Source organism: Mustela putorius, unplaced genomic scaffold, assembly GCF_011764305.1.
Source record: "Mustela putorius furo isolate JIRA1106 unplaced genomic scaffold, ASM1176430v1.1 tig00000196_pilon_pilon_pilon, whole genome shotgun sequence".
In the NCBI taxonomy this organism is placed as follows: domain Eukaryota; kingdom Metazoa; phylum Chordata; class Mammalia; order Carnivora; family Mustelidae; genus Mustela; species Mustela putorius.
This window is the reverse complement of record NW_025421310.1, coordinates 7,961,846-7,984,482: the sequence shown is the minus strand read 5'-3', so window position 1 is coordinate 7,984,482 and position 22,637 is coordinate 7,961,846. Positions and strand designations below refer to the sequence as shown.

Below are 22,637 nucleotides of genomic sequence, written 5' to 3'. Positions count from 1 at the left end.
ACCTGTAACAGACACATGAAAAAATGTTCATCATCATTAGACATCAGGGAGATTCAAATTAAAACCACATTGTGGTTCCACTTTACACCAGATTGAATGGCCAAAATTAACAAGACAGGAAACACCAAGTGTTGGAGAGGAAGTGCAGAAAAGGAAACCCTCTTACACTGTTGATGGGAATGCAAGTTGGTGCAGCCACTTTGGAAAAGAGTGTGGAGATTCCTTGAGAAATTAAAAATAGAGCTACCTTATGACCCTGCAATTGCACTCCTGGGAATTGATTCCAAAGATACAGATGTAGTAAAAAGAAGGGCCATCTGTACCCAAATGTCCATAGCAGCCATGGCCACAGTCACCAAACTGTGGAAAGAGCCAAGATTCCCTTCAACAGATGAGTGGATAAAGAAGCTCTGGTCCTTATATATAATGGAATATTATGCCTCCATCAGAAAGGATGAATACCCAACTTTTATATCAACATGGATGGGACTGGATGAGATTATACTGAGTGAAATGAATCAAGCAGAGAGAGTCAATTATCATATGGTTTCACTTACATGTGGCGCTTAAGGAATAACTCAGAGGACATTGGGAATTGGAGAGGAGAAGTGATTTGGGGGAATCGGAGGAAGAGATGAACCATGAGGGACTATGGACTCTGAGAAACAAACAGGGTTTTGGAGGGAAGGGAGGTGGGGGGGGTTGGGTGAGTCTGGTGTTGGGTATTAAGGAGGGCATGGATTACATGGAGCACAGGGTGTCATGCATAAACAATGAAACTTGGAACATTGAAAAATAATAAAATTGCAGGGGCGCCTGGGTGGCTCAGTGGGTTGAGCCACTGCCTTCGGCTCAGGTCGTGATCTCAGGGTCTGGGATCCAGCCCCGCATGGGGCTCTCTGCTCAGCAGGGAGCCTGCTTCCTCCTCTCTCTCTCTCTCTCTGCCTGCCTCTCTGCCCCTGTGTGCTCTCTCTCTGTCAAATAAATAAATAAAATCTTTAAAAAAGAAAAAAAAAGAAAAATAATAAAATTGCAAAAAAAAAAATTGCTGACCTCGAGGGGCAAACCATTGTTTGATAAACATTTCATCTTTCCTTTCTCCTCTGAATATAATCCCTTCCTTGGAACTTCTAAATCCTACTTCCTCCTTATTATATCACTGTGACATAGAAGCTTCAATCACCGTTTTTGAGCCGTTTTTGAGAAGTGAGGAGAAGAGGAAGTGTCTTTCATGTTCCCATAATTAAGAACTTCATTGTTTTCTCTACTGAAAATATCTCATATCATTTTAAGTCTTAGACCAGCTGAAGAATTGAGAACAGCGCAGGAAAAACAAATTTTCCTCTCCTCACATTCATTCTGTTGTGTGAACTGACCTTCATGCCTCAGACCTGGAACAGAATGTGCAGACAGAGCTGGGGATCAAGGGCAGCCGGAGCTTCATTGCTTTGCCAGCCCAGGAGGCCTCAGCAGGTCTGGCCTTCAAACCTGCAGCCTGCCTACCCAAAGGAAGGGGTTGGGGGTTTGTAGGGAAATTTGGGATAATGGCCAATTTCCAGAGGAACTGTGTCTATGCTGCCAGCAGTGTTCATCATGTTGTCAGGGAGGAACCAGGTTCCTGAAACAAAGGGCTGAGAAGTGAGGAGAAGAGGTTTGTGGAGAAAAGAAAGGTTACTTATTTGGAAATGGGAGTTTCACTGAGGTGGGAAGCAGAGGCAGAAGAAAAATTGCTCAATTTCCTTACCCCCTGACAAGCCCTTGATACAGGCAGAGTGACTCTCCTCTAGGGACTCAACAACCTCTACCTTCAGGCTTTGCTAAGGGCAAACGGCAATACCAGCCTGACTGACTCCTACCCCCAACCAGGATCCTGGTAGTCTACTGTAATTATTCCTTGTAACTTTATCTCTAAACGCTCCAAGATATGTGTTGACAATCATTCCCAAGCATATGGCCTGCTGACATACATTTAAAGGGTTTCACATAAAAGGTTTTATTACCAATAATGAATAACCTTTTCCCCAATAATACCCAGCTCCTCAAGATCCTGAAAACCTGGCTTCCAAAACTCCTTAGAGACTTACATCATCCCTGACCCCCTCCCAACTGGCAAGTCTATACTGAACCACTCCTCACAGCCCCGGGGCAGCAGCTCTTTCTGCCCAAGATCCTGTCCCTGTGTCCAACATTTTGCACCAAAAATGTCTGAAGAATAATTTCTTGGTCATCAGCTCCAAGCCTCACCCCACTGAACCTCACTTATATACTGATACTTCATCACTTAAGCATTAATCGCTTTTTCCTTTGTTCAGTCTGATGCTTTTCAAGTGGTTTTCATTTCAGTCACCAAGACAGCTATTTTAAGTATTCATACTTTACAGTGATGAACCACTCAATGTTTTCTGGAATGGCTAAAATAAAGGAAAAAGGATAACATCCAATTTTCCTGAGAATGCTGAGAATTAGAATTAGAATTAGAGAATTAGGTCCTTATGAACAGAAATACTTATTCTACGGAAGGGGAATATTATGTCGCCTGAAAATATGTCTCTTGGCCTGAGCATTATTTTTGGCTGGTTATCAAAGGCAGATAAAGGAAGAGCTCTGAAATCCTGTGTTTACCTTGAAAGAGACAGTTGCATTTATTTGGGAAAGTTCGGTCTGTCAGGTGTCTCCCTCTGTGTAGCAGAAAGAGAGAGAAGGAACCAGTCTCCAGAAACTCTGACGGTGGAGAAGGCAGGGCTCGACTCTGCTCCCAGCCCCAGCCTTGGTTCCCCTGCTTGGCCTGGTCACATCCCCAGTTCCTTCCCGGGAGGGTCACCTGTGGAGTTTCAGAAAGGATCGTCTCTGCGGGCCTCCCCCTCACAATCTGTCTGTTGGTTTGGGCAAAAACAACACTGTTGTGCTAATTAAGGGCTCCAGGTGATTCTCAGTGAGGCCAGGGCGGAGCCCAAGGGCTTTTTGGTGGTTTTCCGAGAGTGGGTTTGTGGCTTTGGTCTCTGCTCCCTGAGTCTGGGAGGGTCGGGTCCCTCCAGCCCTCGGTTCTGATGCTGACACTGAAATTGTGAGTGGCGGTGGCAGGGGACCCCTCTCTCTCCACAAAGCAGGTGAGGAAAATGCAGCGATGGGTGTCCTCACGGGAGCTCACAGTTTCTGAGCTGCTCCGGACACAAAGGACTGGGAAGTTGGGCCTTTTCTGCATCTCTTGAGTCCTGCCTGCCGGTGAGCAGTTAGGAGAAGGAGCTCTGTTGCTGGATTTCAGGGCATTTTCTCCAGATGCAGCTGTGATTTCCCCACAGATCCCTCGTGAGGACGAAATCTAGAGGTGGAGGCGAAGGCAGAAATGGCCGGTTCTCAGGTGAGCCTGGTGTCCCCACAGAGCAGAGCCATGTCCTCATTGTCACTTTGAATTAAAGCCCCTCGAGGAGTGAAAATATTCCGTTGGGGGCAGATCCGGAGGGGAAGGTGACAAGTCCGAGCTTCCTGTGGCTGATGAGGCCTGGTCCTGGGATATCAGGGAGGGAAATCATTTCTCATTTGGGCTTTTTTGCATTCTTGATCAGCTGTGTGCAGCCAGGGAGTAAGGAAATGCAGATAAAAACTTGAAGGGTATGAGGTCCAGAAAAACGTTGAAAATTCCCATTCTAAAAAAGGTTGCGGGTATGTCTAGATTTTTAGAATGTGAAACAGATATTCTATTTAAAAGATAGGAGTTGCGCCTAGGGGGTCTCAATTGACTAAGCTTGGACTTTTGATTTCAGCTCAGGTAGGGATCTCAGGGTCCTGGACTGGTATTCCCATTTCTGTCTCTGCACCCAGAGGGAGGCCGCTTGAGATTCAATACTCCCTCTTCTGCCCATGTCCATCTCCTCTGAAATACAAATAAATCTTGGGGACCGAGGGTGGTTCAGATGGTTAAGAGGGCTTTCTGCCTTCAGCTCAGGTCATGATCCTGGGATTTGGGATACGGCCTCACATCGGACCCCCAATGGGCCAGCATCCTCCTCTCCCTCTCCTTCTACCTGGTGGGAGGCCTCTTTGTTTTCTCTCTCACTCTCTTTGAAATAAATAAAATCCTTTTTAAAAAAATATTTATTTGTTAGAGAATGAGTGAGAGGGCACAAGTATGTGAGCAGTGGGTAGAGGGAGAATGCTCCCTGCTGAGCAAGGACCACCCCCCATCCCCCATCCCACCTTCCCCCCCAAACCCAATCACCACCCCCACCTTCCCGCCCCAAGGTGGGAGGCATTCCCAGGACCTTGGGTCATGTCCTGAGCCCAAGGCTGATGCTCAACTCAGTGAATCATCCAGGCATTCCAATAAATAATTTTTTTAAAGATTATTTATTTATTTATTTGACAGAGAGAGATGACAAGCAGGCAGAGAGGCAGGCAGAGAGAGAGGAGGAAGCAGGCTCCCCACTGAGCAGAGAGGCACCCAGGCACCCCCCAATAAATAAAATTTTTAAAAAGAAGATTATATAGGGGCACCTGGGTGGCTCAGTGGGTTAAAGCCGCTGCCTTTGGCTCAGGTCATGGTCCCAGGGTCCTGGGATTGAGCCCCACATCAGGCTCCCTGCCCGGCGGGGAGCCTGCTTCCTCCTCTCTCTCTATCTGCCTGCCTCTCTGCCTACTTGTAATCTGTCTGTCAAACAAATAAATAAAATTAAAAAAAAAAGAAGATTATATAAATCTTTAGTAATTAGAATTTAAAAAAGGACTAAACTGGAGGCGCCAGTGGGTTAAGCCGCTGCCTTTGGCTCAGGTCATGATCTCAGGGTCCTGGGATGGAGCCCCGCATCAGGCTCTCTGCTCAACAGGGAGCCTGCTTCCTCTCTCTCTCTGCCTGCCTCTTTGCCTACTTGTGATCTCTCTCTGTCAAATAAATAAATAAAATCTTTTAAAAAAATTAAAGAAAAATAAAAAAGGACTAAACTAGTGATTTCTAGCACAGGGTGGCTCAGTGTTATGTCTCTGTCCATCGCATGGGGCCCCAGATGTGGGTCCATGATTGGCTGGAAGCCCGTCCAGCAGCACTGATGAAATTCCCCTGAGGCAGGGCAAGGACTGGAGACATTAATTGAAGACCTAAGAGATGAGCAGGCAGGAGGGCACAGGTGAGCTTGTCTGCAAGGAGCAGTGGGTAGGGGGTTTTCTTAAGGGGAGTTATGGGGAACATGTGGAACCTTCCCATTTTTGGTCATTGTACTTGGTTTCAGAAGCCCATTGGTTCATTAGGGCCTTGGGAATTTTGAGGTGGGTCCCCCGATGGGCCTGTCTGGACTCAGCCAAGTGGTCACTGGGGTTCTTCCTCCACTCCTTTGCTCAAGCCTGCTTGCCTAAAAGCAGCCTCTACAGATCGTATAGTGATTGAATTGTTTATGTATATCCAGTGTATTTCCAAAATTAGGTTTGTATTCTGAATTCCCGCTTTGAGTCCACAGGAATCACCAGGGACGGTGTGTCCTTTGATGTGCATTAGGGGCCTATAGCAGTTTGTTTCTTTTTTTTTTTTTTTTTTTTAAAGATTTTATTTATTTACTTGAGAGAGAGACAGTGAGAGAGAGCATGAACGAGGAGAAGGTCAGAGGGAGAAGCAGACTCCCCATGGAGCTGGGAGCCCGATGCGGGACTCGATCCCGGGACTCCAGGATCATGACCTGAGGCGAAGGCAGTCGTCCAACCAACTGAGCCACCCAGGCGTCCCTAGCAGTTTGTTTCTATTCAGCTGATGTGAACTTCTTTTATTGGCTTGGTGCTGTCTGCCAGATCCTCCCCTGAAAAGTTCCTATTTTCCCTCCTGTCATTTATAAGGAACATAAGGTACTAGGCAATATGCAGAAACTATCACATTTCAGATATGAACTTCTTTGATCTCGGGTAATCTTGCTTGTAGATTCTTTCTTTCTTCCTGTCTTTCTTTCTGAACATATTCTCAGTTGAGAGAGAGAGAGCACATGAGTGAGGAAAGGGGGAACGGGAGAAGCAGATTCACCACTGAGTGGGGAGCCCAACTTAGGGCTCCATGCCAGGAGTCTGGGATCACAACCTGAGCTGAAGGCAGACAAGGCAGACCCTTAACCTATGTCTTCAGCGTCCCCTTCCTTGTAGTTTCTGAGGAGGAGAACAACGTCAAAGGATGTGTGGACGGGCACCTGTTCGGCTCATTGGTGAAGCAACTGTCTTCTGCTTGGGTCATGTTCCCAGAGTCTGGGGATCAAATCCCTCATCGGGTTCCCAGCTTCACGGGGAGTCTGCTTTACCTTCTGAACTTCCCTCTCATTCTCTCCCTCAATGTTTCTCTCTCAAATAAACAAATTATTTTTTAAGATTTTATTTATTTATTTGACAGAGATCACAAATAGGCAGAGAAGCAGGCAGAGAGGAGGAAGCAGTTTCCCCCGGAGTAGAGAGTCCGATGTGGGGCTCAGTCCCAGGACCCTGGGATCATGACCTGAGCTGAAGGCAGAGGCTTTAACCACTGAGCCACCAAGGTGCCCCTCAAATAAGTAAATTCTTAAAAAAAAAAAAGGTGTGGATAATGTTGGGTCCCCCCAAAATTGGGTACCCCAATAAGGGGTCCATGATTAAAGGAGTGAGACTGATACAAAGCAAAAGCCAAGCAAGGCTTTATTTCACGCCAAGCATCAAGAATCAGACCAACCATCAAACAGACTGGTCAGGGCTGCCCCTACAGAGAGGATGACCCCTCCTTTCCAGACTAACTTTTATAGAGCAAAGGCCATGTGGTTGGGCCTGGCCACACACAGGTGGCCAATGAGATTGTAACACACAGAGGAAACTCCACAGTGATGCTACGTGACCAATTGAATTAAAAAATTTACCCTAGTAGACATTTGAACCAGCCTATCACTCCTTGGTTAGGATTGGTGCCAAAAGGCTCCCAAAGGGTGGGGACCCATACTCCTTGGTAGCTTGGAGACAGTATGTGCCCCCACTGGGCCTGACCCACCTTTGTAGTTGGACTTTGTTACATGGGACTGGTTTCCCAGACTTGCTTTTAAATAAGTTCCCCTGGGCGGGGGTGGGGGGGGGTGGGGGGGGTGGGGGGTGGCGGCAAAGTCAATTTAAGTCTTAACAAAAGGGCAGTTCAACTGGGGTGGGGCTGCTCTGGCTGAATAGGTCTTACAGATAAAATTAAATTTCCTTCAACTTCCAACCTAGAAAAACATATGAGAAAGGTAGAGTAGGACATTCCTCAGGGAATTCACAACTGCTTCAAGGTTAATGTCTTTTTGGATGCAAAAAGCATCCTTAGATTGACAATAGCCAGACTTCCAGGATCCTCTAATTCCTCTTTAACATTTGAAAGTTGCTTTGGAGACTTCTTGAACTCTATTCCCTAAATGTAGCTTGGCCAGCCTCCTTCAAGCTTGTGGCCCACTGATAGGTATCTGGAGGGTCTCCTGACTAAAGTGTTACTCTACAGTGAGTGGCCTCATCAAAACACCAGCTGGGAGGCCCTGAGGGTCCTGGAAACTTGCTTCCAAATTCCTAAGAGCCTCCTGCTATCCCTCACCTCCTCCCCTACCTGACAGCTTAGAAGCAGTCACTGTTCACAACTTTCCTCTCCCCATGCTTTAGGACCACAGTGTTTGTACCACGGGTATCTCAACAATCTTTTCTTAATCATTCACTCCAGAACCCCAATATTTCACATCAGAAACATGTCTAGAATTGCTTGACCATAGGCTCCTCTCCCACATCCCAACACTTTGCACTGGACAAGGAGGGCTGTCACCTCTGTGTATTTGATAGAGCTGACTTCTGGGAGTGAAAGGAGTGAAAGTTCTCAGCCAGGCAGCCCCCTGCCCCATAGGTTTTTCTTTTAGAGAAGGAAAGGTCAGGTCTGGTTCAAGGTGGTGACACTAACTTCCTCTTTCATCTTAGGGACCATCGTGAACTGTGTCAATGGCCACTTGGTGACTGTGGTATTTATTGCAGGGACAGCTCACATTCAGGGATGTGGCCATAGAATTCTCCCTGGAGGAGTGGGGATGCCTGACCCACACTCAGCGGCAACTGTACAGGGATGTGATGTTGGAGAACTATGGACACCTCTGCTTCCTGGGTGAGGACGACTCCTTCCAGATTTCCCAAACCCCACTCAGGGTTCTGTTGTTTTTAACTTTATTTCTTATTTTTTATTAACATATAATGTACTATTAGCCCCAGGGGACAGGTCTGTGAATCACCTGGTTTACACACTTCACAGCACTCACCATAACACATACCTTCCCCAATGTCCATAACTCAACCATCCTCCCCCTACCCCTCTCCCTGCCGGCAACCCTCAGTTTGTTTTGTAAGATTAAGAGTCTCTTATGGTTTGTCTCTCTCCCAATCTCACCTTATTTATTTTTTCCTTCCCTACCCCCCAAACCCACCACTTTGCCTCTCAAATTCCTCATATCAAGGAGATCATATGATAATTGTCTTTCACTGATTGACTTATTTCCCTCAGCATAATACCCTCCAGTTACATCCATGTCATCACAAATGGCAAGATTTCATTTCTTTTGATGACTGCATAGTATTCCATTGTGTATATATACCACATCTTTATCCATTCATCTATTGATAGACATCTAGGTTCTTTCCATAGTTTGGGTATTGTGGACATTGCTGTAAATATTCAGGTGCATGTGCCCCTTTGGATCACTACATTTGTATCTTTAGGGGAAATACCCAGTAGTGCGATTGCTGGGTTGTAGGGTAGCTCTCTTTTCAACTTTTGAGGAACCTCCATGCTGTTTTCCAGAGTGTCAGCACCAGCTTGCATTCCCACCAACAGTGGAGGAGGGTTCCCCTTTCTCTGCATCCTTGGCCAGCATCTGTCATTTCCTGACTTGTTAATTTTAGCCATTCTGTCTGGCGTGCCCACTCAGGGTTTTATTCCTTCCTGTGAAGACTGTCTCTGAGAATTCTCTTTGAATGACTGGAATTTAGATCCAGGCAGAGAGGGGAATAAGTAGAGGTTTGTAGATGGAGAAAAATCTTCATGATACTTCCTTTCCAGCCTCGGCTTCTCCTTCCTCAAGGTAATATCAACCCTGGTGTAGATGAATGGCAATTCTAAACACTTGATGACATAGAATGGCATTGTTTACCTCTTAAACTGAAATTTCCCATTCTCTCTCTTTTTTTTAAAAATTAAAAATGTTTTTTTAAGGGACGCCTGGGTGGCTCAGTTGGGTAGGCGGCTGCCTTTGGCTGGGGTCATGATCCCAGCGTCCTGGGATTGAGTCCCACATTGGGCTCCTTGTTTGGCAGGGAGCCTGCTTCTCCCTCTGCCTCTGCCTGCCACTCTGCCTGTGCTTGCTCTCGCTTCTCTCTCTATGACAAATAAATAAATAAATAAAATCTTTAAAAAAATTTTTTTTAAGATTTCATTTATTTGACAGACAGCAATCACAAGTAGGCAGAGGGGCAGGCGGGGAGCTGGGAGAAAGCAGGCTCCCCGCTGAGCAGAAAAGGTGATGTGGGGATTGATCCCAGGACTCTGGGATCATGACCTGAGCTGAAGGCAGAGGCTTTAACCCACTGAGCCACCCAGGTGCCCCGAAATTTTCTCTTACTATCATGTCTACTGCTTGGAAGTGGAGGTCAGGATGTGAACATTGGAAATGCCTCCAGTGTGTTCTAAAGAGACTGTTGGGAAACAGCTTTCACAAAACAATTTTCAAGAATTGTACAATGTCCTTTCTTCTCTACTGAACACAAGCCTGATGGGAAGTTAGAATCGGCAGCAATAGTCACTTTCCTTTTTCCTCATAAACAGGTCTCCTTCTGTCAAAGCCAGACCTGATCATGTTTTTGGAGCAAGAGAAGGTGCTCTGGGATGTGAAGAGAAAGGAGACCGGAGGCTTCCATCCAGGTAGGTGAGAATGAATGAGGCAGATGACAGAGGGGAGGTCCAAGTCTGAAGGAGGAAGGTAGACCGTAAGCTGTGGTTCAAGTAGCTCTCCTTGAATGAAAATCAGCTGGAGACATGCCCAGTTCTCTCTCTCTCACTGGATCCCAGAGGGACATCTTTTCTCTGACATTATCAAGCTCTTGAATTTTCTAGGGATTCTCCTTCAGCTCTAGTAATGGTCTATCACATCCACAGGGAGAGCCAGGAGATATGATTGGAGGTGGAGGGCCCCCCTAATCTAAGAGCTGCTCCATTTCTGTGAGGACCTGGGGAAATCTCTCTATTTTCTGAGGACCCATACGCTCTGGCCTTTGTCAATTCTGATTTTCAGAATGAGACAAGTAGGTCAGGGTAGTTGTATGCACACTGGGGTTTAGTGCAGAAATTCCCAGAACACTGGAGACAGATTTTTAATGTTTTCTGGCTTATGCTTTCTAATTTTTTTTTAATGTTTTCTGACTTATGCTTTCTACCACAGCTTTTTTTTTATTTTTTAAATTTTATTTTATTTTATTTATTTATCAGAGAGAGGGGGGGTGAGAGAGCGAGCACAGGCAGACAGAATGGCAGGCAGAGGCAGAGGAAGAAGCAGGCTCCCTGCTGAGCAAGGAGCCCGATGCGGGACTCGATCCCAGGACGCTGGGATCATGACTTGAGCTGAAGGCAGCTGCTTAACCAACTGAGCCACCCAGGCGTCCCTCTACCACAGCTTTAATCTTAGTCTTAAAAAATTATCATTCAGTAACTTCATCGATAACAAAGCACCACCCTAAATATACTGCTTTATTTCTCTTCAAATGGTCTTTTTTCTTTTGTATTAAATACAGAAATTTCTACTCTATGAGTTCCATTCCCCAGTGGTGAAATAATGTAATGTCTCTGTTTCTTAGAATTTCTACATAATTTCTATTGGGGAACTAGCACATTTAGAACTTGAACTTGTAGCCTTTAATAAAATCTCATTTATTACCTTATTTTTAAATAATTGCATCATCGTATGTTTCTTCTATGAACTTCTTGTGACTTTGTCATGTGTGTTTTCACTTTCTAATCAGTTCTATATGAGATTTAGCTCTGAATTTTTTATGTCAAATGTCCCGATACGACATGGGCATGTGCTTTATAAGAAGTGAGTTAGGCAATTAGTAAAATTCCCATATATTTTCTTTAAAAATTGTATTTGTTCAAGACACACAGAGAGAGAATGAGTAGGGAAAGGGCAAAAGGAGAGGGAGAAGCAGACTTCCTGCTGATCAGGGAGCCCTATGTGGAGCTGGATCTCCAAACTCTGAGCCCATGACCTGAGATGAAGGAAGCTCCTTGACTGACCATGACCCCCCAGGTACCCCAGTCCCCTATGTTTGAAATATCCTTGTGTTCAGTAATGCAGTATTGCTTCATGGGTAATTAATCATGAGCTTTTTCTTCTACTTTCCTCAGAATGTATCAGAATTTAACCCCCAATACTGATTTCATATACACTGTCTCTTAGCATATTTTCCAACTTTCATAGTATTTGTTTATTTAGAAGTGTAACTCAAAACAGAATGACCTTTATGCTTTTTGCCTGTAAATTATGTGTGTCTGTCTTGTATTTGTATGTTGCACATACATACTGTGTGACCCCTACTCTTTTTCTCCATGATGAGTGGTCAGTGAATGTTGTACTATGTCTAGGTGAGTCGTCATCAACACAGAATTCATTTCATCATATATTTGTGGGTGAATTTTTATTCTCTCTGCATGAGAGACTTTTTTGAATTCAAAGTAATTTTCAATCGTTTTATACTTCTGTATCATGTTTCCTCTGTCATAAAGAATGGATTATAGCATTACATTCTGTGTATGAGGAGGAATATATTAATAATGTAATACATTTCTTTCAAGCTGCTTAAGTGTTTGTAAAATTTTCATTTATACCTTTTTATGATTGATTTTAATGAGAATTCTCTATAATTTTATAGTCTATGAAGGCATGCCAATCAAATGCTTCCTTTTCATGGGTACGAGGATACTGTTTAAAATTATGGTTATAGAGAAGTTTCTTTTTCTGTCTTGCATCAATGTTTTATTTAGAATTTCTTGGGTTGATTTTTCTCTTACTCCGTTTTCCTAATAATGTGCTTCCTATGTCTGGTTTATTGCACAATATTAGCGAGGTGTGGATTGGGTTTTATCTGTGTGTGTTATTACAGGGAGAGAATTTTCAGCTCAGTGTATTTCAAGACCATGTGAGTGTAATTTACTCATTAATGTAACTCAAAACAGAATGACCTTTACGCTTTTTGCCTGTAAATTATGTGTGTCTGTCTTGTATTTGTATGTTGCACATACATACTGTGTGACCCCTACTCTTTTTCTCCATGATGAGTGGTCAGTGAATGTTGTACTATGTCTAGGTGAGTCGTCATCAACACAGAATTCTTTTCATCATATATTTGTGGGTGAATTTTTATTCTCTCTGCATGAGAGACTTTTTTGAATTCAAAGTAATTTTCAATCGTTTTATACTTCTGTATCATGTTTTGGTATGAAATATGAGAGATTTATTTTATCTTTAATTGTAGGATTAATACCCATGGTATGCCTTGGTAACTTTCTCATTGACTTTTCTATCTTCCATGAGTATTTTCGTTGTGGTTACCTTAAAGATTCTTTAAAACAACTTAGCTGCAGGGGCGCCTAGGTGGCTCAGTCGATTAAAAAGCCGCTGCCTTCGGCTTAGCTCATGGTCCTAGGGTCCTAAGATCGAGTCCCGCATTGGGCTCTGTGCTCAGTGGGGAGCCTGCTTCCTCTTCTCTCTCTCTCTCTCTCTCTGCCTGCCTCTCTGCAAACTTGTGATCTCTGTCTGTCAAAAAATAAAATCTTAAAAAAAAAAACAAAAACCAACTTAGCTGCAAAATAAACCATTTAAAACTCAGTGTCCGTTACATAGAAAACTCTTCTTCCTGTCTCCATCCCTGCACCCCCTGCCCACTTTGTTACTGGTATCACAAATTCTTTTATGTTGTGTACTTCATGACCTACATTGATGATTTTTTAAAAACAAAACTCCGGGGGCACCTGGGTAGCTCTGTGGGTTAAGCCTCTGCTTTTGGCTCAGGTCAGGATCTCAGGGTCCTGGGATGGAGCCCCTCATTGGGCTCTCTGCTCAGCAGGGAACCTGCTGCTTTCTCTTCCTCTGCCTACTTGTTTTCTCTCTGCCAAATAAATAAATAAATTCTTAAAAAAAAAAAAACTGTGTAGCAGATGTGACTGGTATCTCATTACAATACTGAAGCTTTTTTTTTTTTTTTTTTTTAAGATTTTATTTATTTATTTGACAGAGAAATCACCAAGTAGGCAGAGAGGCAGGCAGAGAGAGGAGGAAGCAGGCTCCCTGCTGAGCAGAGAGCCCGATTCGGGACTTGATCCCAGGACCCTGAGATCATGACCTGAGCCAAAGGCAGCGGCTTAACCCACTGAGCCACCCAGGTGCCCACAATACTGAAGCTTTGTGTAATTGTCTACATATTTATGTTCAGTGGAAGCTTTGTGTTCTTCTGTGGTTCAGTTTCTGATTAGAATCCTTTTGTTTCATCTAGAAAGGCTTCCTTTAATGGTTCTTGGAGGACAGATCTACTGGTAAATGTAGAGGGGCTTTCACTTGGGAATGTCTTTGTTTCTGCCTCTATGGAAAAGAATTTTTCTAGGCTAAGTATTGTTGGAGGCTATTTTTCAATCTTTGAGTACCTGAGTACCATTCCTGTTTGGACTACTGAGAATCCTACTAGTGATTTTCTTACTTTCTTTCTTTCTTTTTTTTTTTTTTTTTTTAATATTTTATTTATTGGGGCGCCTGAGTGGCTCAGCGGGTTAAGCCTCTGCCTTCAGCTCGGGTCATGATCTCAGGGTCCTGGGATCGAGCCCCGCATCGGGCTCTCTGCTCAGCAGGGAACCTGTTTCCCCCCCCCTCTCTCTGCCTGCCTCTCTGCCTACTTGTGATCTCTGTCTGTCAAATAAATAAATAAATAAAATCTTAAAAAAAAAATATTTTATTTATTTATTTGACAGACAGATCACAAGTAGGCAGAGAGGCAGGTAGAGAAGGGGAGGCAGGCTCCCTGCTGACCAGAAAGCCCTTGCAGGGCTCCATCCCAGGATCTTGAGATCATGACCTGAGCTGAAGGCAGAGGCTTAACCCACTGAGCCACCTGGGTGCCCCTGTCATTCTGTTTCAAAAGTCTCCTTTCATCTGTGGTGGTTGATGGGTTAATTACAACATGTTGTGAGTCATCCTGTGTGTAGTCCACTGTATATACCATAGTTTTATAAGGAAGTAATTTGAAGAAATAAATATTAAGGCAATCATAGTGCACAGACATTTACTGTAGTGCACTGGATTTCTCAAGATAAACTTGTCTGTGTAAGTGGACCATTACTGATGAAAAGCATGTTACTCAGTCGTTAACTGTATTTGTTAGTAGACCTGAAAGGATTCAGGGGCAGGTGGATCGCTAGAGAGGGATCAGTATTTTCAGTGTGATTCTTTTTTTTTTTTCTTTTGACTCTATTTTGTACATGCAGATGGATGTCCAAAGCCAGAGTAGCAGAAGTTTCATCAGATAAACTACCCTTTTATCTTTTGTTTATACTGCTTTGATATCAGGGTACTGCTGACCTCACAGAATGGTTTTGAGTGTATTTCTCTATTTCAAAATTATAAGTTTTTTTTTTTAAAGATTTTATTCATTATTTTGACAGAGAGAGATCACAAGCAGGCAGAGAGGCAGGCAGAGAGAGAGGAGGAAGCAGGCTCCCCGCTAAGCAGAGAGCCCGATGCGGGGCTTGATCCCAGGACTCTGAGATCATGATCTGAGCCGAAGGCAGTGGCTCAACCCACTGAGCCACCCAGGCGCCCCTAAGATTTTTTTTATTGCTAAGATTTTGATAAAGATTCTTGTGAATGATTTTTATAAATGTTAGTTTCTTTTTCTTGTCCTGAACCATGGCTCACCATCTAATGCCTAGGGATACTACCCAACAATTGCTAATTGAACAGAGTCACTAGAAATACAATGATAAGCCATAGCTACACAATTCTCAAGGACTGTCGATCAAATTTTACCCTGTATGTTTCTCCTGTTGTTTTGTGAGCATAGAGAACATAAGCAGAGTTTTAGGGTTTTGATCTGCAACAATGCAATGTGTTATATTAAGATAAAGATAGATTTTTGCAGTCACAGAACTAACTAGGAAGAAGCACATGTACATACATATGTGTGTGTACCTGTATCTTCAGAAGGAAAAGGAATCTTGGTTCAAACCAGGTCATTTCCAAGTTTGAAAATTGATGATTTCCTAGCAAGCAAAGAGATTCTAGATTCATAACAGAAATAGTTTTCTCTGCATTGTATTGAATTTATGCTTCCTGCATCTCATGTATCTTAGTTTGAGAATCTGCCCATGTGAATCATCTCTTACATAACTGGGTTTTACTCCTGTAGGATCAACTCTGTTTTCCTTATTCCTGTGTCGACCTGTTGCTTACCTACCTTGATAGAGATTTTAACAAGAGTTTCCATGGAATGACATGATATCCAAAATTTAATTTAAATTTGAGAGTAGGGACACCTGGGTGGCTCAGTTGGTTAAGCAGCTGCCTTTGGCTCAGGTCATGATCCCAGGGTCCTGGGATCAAGTCCCACATCAGGCTCCTTGCTTGGCAGGGAGCCTGCTTCTCCCTCTGCCTGCCTCTCTGTCTGCCTGTGCTTGCTTGCTCGCTCTCCCTCTGTCTCTGACAAATAAATAAAATCTTAAAAAAAAACATGAGAGTAATTTTCCAGAGAGCATTATAAATTCCATTTAGTTAAACTGATAGACTTCACTCCTTCTTTTGCAATTGGAGAAATAAGAGTTCCTTAGTTGTTACTCTTTTCCCTTCTGGGAAGTGACATCATCCAAGTTGGTCACTTTATTTATTATTTATTTATTTTTTAAAGATTTTATTTATTTATCTGTCAGAGAGAGTGAGCACAGGCAGATAGAGTGGCAGGCAGGGGCAGAGGGAGAAGCAGGCTCCCTACTGAGCAAGGAGCCTGATGTGTGGGACTCAATCCCAGGACACTGGGATCATGACTTGAGCCAAAAACAGCCACTTAACCAACTGAGCCACCCAGGAATCCCCAAATTGGTCACTCTAATGTAAACATTTGATTAGGTAAAAATGTGGAGATTTCATTAGTCATGGGTGTTTTGTTTTGTTTTAATGTTTAGTTGAAGGAAACAAAGATAGGACAGGGCTGGGAGCTGAGTAGATTTCTAACTTAAAAAGAACACAGTCTTCTGTTAGGAGTGATGGAGCAGCCCAGTAGAAGAGATGAAACAGGTCCACGGTAAAACATTGGCCTGAATTCTTCATGTGGGGAGAGGACCTCTGTCCAAAGCTATTCTACTGACTCTGAATCTTGAAGGAAAAAATGTACTTTCTTTCTTCCCAAACCCTCTCCAGTTCTTCTGTCTCCTCTCCATTCCAGTGATGGAGGCATCACAGCTGACTTTCCCTCCTGTGTTCTGGAAACCTCTTTGACACTGCACGCCCCCTCCCACATAAGCCACGCAGGCCCTTGCAGGCCTTAGGAGTAGCTTGGAGTTTTCTGATGCAACTGTAAATGGTTGATAACAGGATCATGTGAGGCCTATGTGCATTTTAAATACAATGTTGCCACCACTGCACTGGAAGAAAAGCAAAAATCCATCACTGGGCCACAGGATTAGTTTAGGCACTTGGCACTGGAAGTTGTGAGGACAGATAAAACATGATGTTGTGACAGTTTGAAAGAAAGGGAAGTACTGTGGAAATGAAATACGGTGAACTCTTGAAATGTGAACAAAGATCTGGTAGAGAGGTCCCTTTGGTCACTGCAAGGCCTTAGAGAAGCTACTCATGATGAGTGAATGGGACTGAGATTCGTTCCTGGGAAATGCGGTTGTCTGGGACGGCCGATGCTTTTCTCATGATGTAATGTATTCCATGCTGGTCCTGAGGACCAGTTGGTATTGAATGACAGAGATAATTGTACTTTCTGAGGCCCAGATATGTGGAGTGCATTGAGAAGGGGTATTGGTTGATTGAAACATGGTGGGCATAGTTTAAAGATTTCACATGACAATAGATGTTGAAGACGAAGAAGGCTGCTGGGTACTGCTAGTGAGAACCAGCCAGGTGTGTTCTGCAGTTGCACAAAGCTTTGATATCCCAGGAATATAACCCATCATAGGTCTGATCCAGGATGGATGGGTGACCTTGTAAGCATAATGACCTGTGATTGGCAGGGCCCTCCCTCACTTCCACTCAGCCCCATGATGAATCTCCTGTGCTCTGATCTATGTGCCAGGCACCGATTCATGGAGAAGGAAAACACTAATTAACCAGCAGTGATCATTTCTGCTTCAAAAAGCCTTCCCAGTATTTGGGAAAGCGGTCCCTGTGTTGTATCAGAGCCCATGCTGTCCCTACACTCCTCCTAACCGGAGTGAACAGAGGGTTTTTCAAGTTTTATAACTGCGCTCAATTTAAGCAAAGTCAGTTTTCAGGAGGAAGCCTAAGTTGAAACAAGTAATTCCATAAACTGAAGCCATGGGTATTAGTAAAAATGCAGGGAAAACTTGAAATTTATGAACACCATGGATTCAGTGGTTTCTGGTACAAAATCCAGCCTTACATCCAGAAGCAGATTGCACGTGCATTTCTTTGTGAAAGAGGGAGCCATTTCCATGAATATGGTGGTGCAGTGAATTGAAGAAGGAAAAATAAAAAGATGTCCAGAGAAGAGTGACTGGTCAATATGGTTATACAGGGATACAGTTGGCTTGAAGGAAGAGTGATGGGAAGGGAAGGACTCCATGTTCACCTCTATGCTCTTTCCCCTTTTTAGGATCTTTTGAAACTCCTTTAAAAAAAAGAGAGAGAGAGGATTTATTGATTTATTGATTTGACAGAGAGAGGGATTACAAGTACACAGAGAGGCAGGAATTGAGAGGGGAAAGCAGGCTCCCTGCTGAGCAGAAAGCTCTGTGTGGGGCTCAATCCTGAGGAACACATTCCTGAGGAAACATTCAGTGACATGTGGCTCCAAGAACACGGGAGTTGGATGGTACCATTTCCCTTTCCCATCCTGTAACACATGACCTGAGCTGAAGGCAGAAGCTTTAACCCATTGAGCCACCCAGGTGCCCCCCGCTTTGAAACTCTTCATCATAATTCAGTCCTGGAATTGTGAGCGAAACATAGATTGTTGATGTAGGACATCAGTGGCACATTTGTGAAAAGTAGAAACTCAGACCCCATCCATATATCCAAATCAGAATATGACTTTTAAGATCTTCAGTTCATTGTCATATCCATTAATACTGGAGAAGTACACATCTAGCTCACCTACACTCTTCCATTATTCTGCTGTTCTACTCTATTTGATAACTGTCTTGTATGCCTTAAATCAGGATACGTGCTCTTCATTTCCCAGATTATTTTGTGTATGGGTTATCCCATGACTTCCACATAAAGTTAGGGTGGGTTTTGATCTTTGTGCAAAAATAGCATTGGAGTTTTGGTAGAGATTGCATTTTCTGTAGATCGCTTCAAGATTTATTGTGTTTTGGGGCACCTGTGTGGCTCAGTGGGTTGAAGCCTCTGCCTTCGGCTCAGGTCATGATCCCAGGATCCTGGATCAAGCCCCGCATTGGGCTTTCTGCTTGGCAGAGAGCCTGCTTCCCCCTCTCTCTATGCCTGCCTCTCTGCCTATTTGTGATCTCTGTCTGTCAAATAACTAAATTAAAAAAAAAAAAAAGATTTATTGCACTTCAAGTATTCCAGTGAAGGAACATAGATGTGTTTTCAATTTATTCATTCCTTGATTCCTACATAGTACATTACATGTTCCATAATTTCTGGTTTGACTTCTACCATTATGTTAAATTGGAAGCATTTTTATGGGGGAGTGGTGTTCGTTCTAAAAGTATGATGTTTCAGTTTGGGGAATTGTTCTTTGTTGTGTAGAAACAAAACTAATTTTTATATGTTGATTTGTGTACCAGCTTTGTAAAATCCATATGAGTTTTAATAGGATTAAAACAGTAAGGCTTCCCAGGAGAAGCAATGGCCCTGGAGTAGGAGGATCCTAGACTCACGTGTCCTGTCATGAGCACCACTAGGCAACTGTCAGGTCATCCTAAATGCCCCAGACATTGGGCTGAGGAGTGACAGGAAAGACTACCAAGTGAATGGAGAGAAGAGGCCACATGGAAGATGGCATATAGTGTGAAGACATGGTTTAGGGAGGAGAGGGGTATAGCATTGTGGAGGGCAGGGAGCCCCAGTTGTGCAGTAGGTGTCATAACAGAGGAGCACTCAGGAGATGCCTAAGGAGGTTTCCCAAAGCCATTGGCTTAGAGAGGGAGAAGGGCTGAATTTTCTGAGTTCTTGGAACCAGCACATCTTATTTATTTTTTTTTTAAATGAGTTATTGTTGACTCAATTTCTTTCTTTCTTTTTTTTTTTTTATTATTATTTATTTGACCGACAGAGATCACACATAGGCAGAGAGGCAGGCAGAGAGAGAGAGAGAGGGAAGCAGGCTCCCTGTGGAGCAGAGAGCCCGATGCGGGGCTCGATCCCAGAACCCCGAGATCATGACCCGAGCCGAAGGCAGCGGCTTAACCCACTGAGCCACCCAGGTGCCCCGGAACCAGCACATCTTAAAACCTGGAGTTTGAATGGTCCGTAAGTTTGGATGGGATAGAACCAGGAGGGCACGGGGGTGCTCTTGGAGAGAATGCTGACAAAGAACCTGGGGGCTCACAGCATGAAAACAGCCATCCGAAGAACACCTGGGGCATGCAGTCAGGAGAGTATTCAGTATTCTAGGAGCACATTCCTGAGAGGAAACATTCAGTGACGTGGCTCCCGGAACATGGGAGTTGGATGGTACCATTTCCCTCTCCCATCCTGTAGCACAAAGACGGAGCCCCACTCAGTGAGGACACTGGCTGTCTGCCTTGCTTGCACCAGGCCCCACCCCCTGTGACCTGAGGAGACTGCCCTTCTCAGTGAGGCTTGTCTCAGGCTTAGCAAGGTGAGCCCCTTCCTACATCTTGTCTCCTGAGAAAAGATTCTGCAGGGCTGCAGTCCTGGGGTAGTTGATGTCAGGTCTCCTTTCACGAGCAGACCAGAGCTCACCTAGTTCAAATTGGCCACATTCAGGCCAGGGACCAAGCAGGCAAGGAAGGAGACTGTAGCAGGCAAGGAGAGCCCTGCAGACCCCTGGCAGGAAGGATACAGCAGGAGACATCATTGGCTTTTCTGTCACAGAGAGCAAGGTAAAGACTAGACAAAATGCAAGATGAAAGAATTTATCCAAACAAAATCAGCAGATGAGACCAGGGCCAGAGATGCAGTGGAAACAGATTGTAGTAAGGAGCTTGATGGACAATTGAAGGCATCAATCACAAGGATACTGAAAGGGTTGAGAAAAGAATAGTGTGAACTTTACCACAGGGTAAGAGTTAAAAAATAATTGGGTGGGGGGCACCTGGGTGGCTCATGGGTTAAGCCTCTGCCTTCGGCTCAGATCGTGATCTCTGGGTCCTGGTATAGTCCCGCATTGGTCCCTCTGCTCAGCAGGGGGCCTACTTCTCCCTCTCCCTCTGCCTGCCTCTCTGCCTACTTGTGATCTCTGTCAAATAAATAAATAAAATTTTAAAAAATAAGAATAAAATTTAAAAAAAATTGAGTGCTTTGTGGCTAATTTGGGTAAGCCACTGACTCCTGATTTCTGCTCAGATCTTGATATCAGGGTCCTAGGATCCAGGTTTAAGTCAGCCTCTGCAGTTAGTGTGATGCCTGCATGTGATTTCCTCGCTCTGCAATTCCTACCTGAACCCTTAAGATTGACCCCATCCCAAATATATGTCTTTCTAAAAATATATAAATCTTTCTAAAAACAATGCAGTAAGCAAGATTAGAAACAGGCTTGAAGTTAGGATGCTGGAAGAAGCAGAAAAACGACTTTGTCACATAGAGGAAAAAATAAAGGAAAATACTGAATTTGAACAAAGGGAGGGAGAAGAATCATGGGATTTATTTAGGGAACTCCTAGCCACCATCAAAAATAATAAGATTCCCAGGTCTTGGGCTTTTCTGTGCTGGGAGAGTATTGCTTCCAAATTCAACCCTCATGCTTCTTACTGGTCTAAAGAGATTTCCCATTTTTTTGGTTCAAGGTTAGTAATTCATTCTTAATAACTTGTCTATTTTTAGAAATTCTGTTTTTTTCCCTAAATTTACCTTTTTGTTATTACATAATGGTTTATGGAGTTAAAGCATTGCCAGTTTTATTTTATTGATTGAAATGCACATTACACTCAGTGTTCCGTTAGTGTTAATCTGCTCTCTATTTTATTTTGGGTTTTTCTTTATTTTATTCCTCTACTAAGTTTCATTTAATTCTCTTCCTTTTTTAATTCTTCTGGTGGAAATTCAGTTGTTTATTCAAACATTTTCTTGACTCTGTGTTATATAAGATGAAAAAAATTGGGAAATGGAAAGCCTAGTAGGGAAAAACTGGCAGAAATGAACAGTACAAACAAGGAATAAAAACAGTAAAAAAAAATTAAAATGATGATATTTAGGGATTTCTATAATTGTGTAATGTGTAAACAGAGAAAGTTTCAGTGTTTCTTTTTCAGTTTAGATTCCTTTACTCTATTTTTGCTTGCATAATTCTTCTGACTGGAGTATCCAGAAGCATATTCAAGGCAGTGGTGGGTTACTTCATTAGCTGCTGATCATAGAGGAGAAGCTTGCAGGCTTTCCCTGTTGAATAGGTTTCAGGTATTCATACATCTGGCATTCATCAGTTGGGGTTTTCCTTCTCTCTCTACCTTGAGTGTTTTTAACATGACATGTTGTCTAATACCACCATATTTCTATTCTGTCTCTGTTAATATGATCATGTCATTTTTGACCTTTGTTCTGTTAATGTGGGGTCTTTAATTTATGGTTTTCTGTATGTTGGAGCACCCTTAATTCCAGGTCCATTTACTACTTGATCATCTTGTAAAAAGGGAAAATGTGTGTTTGATTCAGTTTCCTCTATTTTATTGTGGACTTTGAGTGAATATTCCTCACAGGTGGTAGTTTGTAAACTTCATCATTTGTAGTGTCTTCGTCTGTCTTGGATGAGCTGGTAATGCTAGTGCCACAGAGAGAGTGTTCTGCTAGCTTCTCTGATTGTCACTCCTTGGAAATATTTGAGGAGATTTGCAGTCCTTTCTCCTTCAGTGTCTGTTTGAATATCCAGTGAATTCATCTGGCACACAATTTTTGTTTGTTGGGTTTTTTTCTTTTATTCTTCTTTCATTTGGCTTCGTATTTATGGATTGGTTGAGATTTTTTTTTACTTTCTGAGTGATGGGAGTCTAAATTGGTTATACATTTTTGAAATGTATACTTGCCTTTTATTAACAATTTGTGGGCACTGATTATCCATTGTTGCCTCTTACAATTACTTTTATTTCTACGGTCAGTTACACTGTATCTGCTTTCACTTCTTCACCTCTCACTTTAGTTGGTCTTTTCCATGTTCTTAATTTAGTTCATGGGCTGTCAGTGGTGTTGATCTTTTCTGACAAACAATTCTTCCTGTGGATGATATGTTCTATT

The 22,637-nt window shown here is 43.3% G+C and overlaps 1 protein-coding gene across 2 annotated transcripts in view; it reads left to right on the top strand.

Annotated features, from left to right (window-relative positions):
- Nucleotides 1–22,637, top strand: part of LOC101691876 (zinc finger protein 568-like) — a 66,897-nt gene that overhangs the window by 8,816 nt on the left and 35,444 nt on the right. For both annotated transcript variants that reach the window (XM_045077442.1, XM_045077443.1), the window contains exons 2-4: nt 3,300–3,358; nt 7,966–8,092; nt 9,803–9,898. In XM_045077442.1, coding sequence (XP_044933377.1) covers nt 3,344–3,358; nt 7,966–8,092; nt 9,803–9,898 — 238 coding nt within the window. In that variant the 5' untranslated portion in view covers nt 3,300–3,343. The remainder of the gene's footprint in view (nt 1–3,299; nt 3,359–7,965; nt 8,093–9,802; nt 9,899–22,637) is intronic.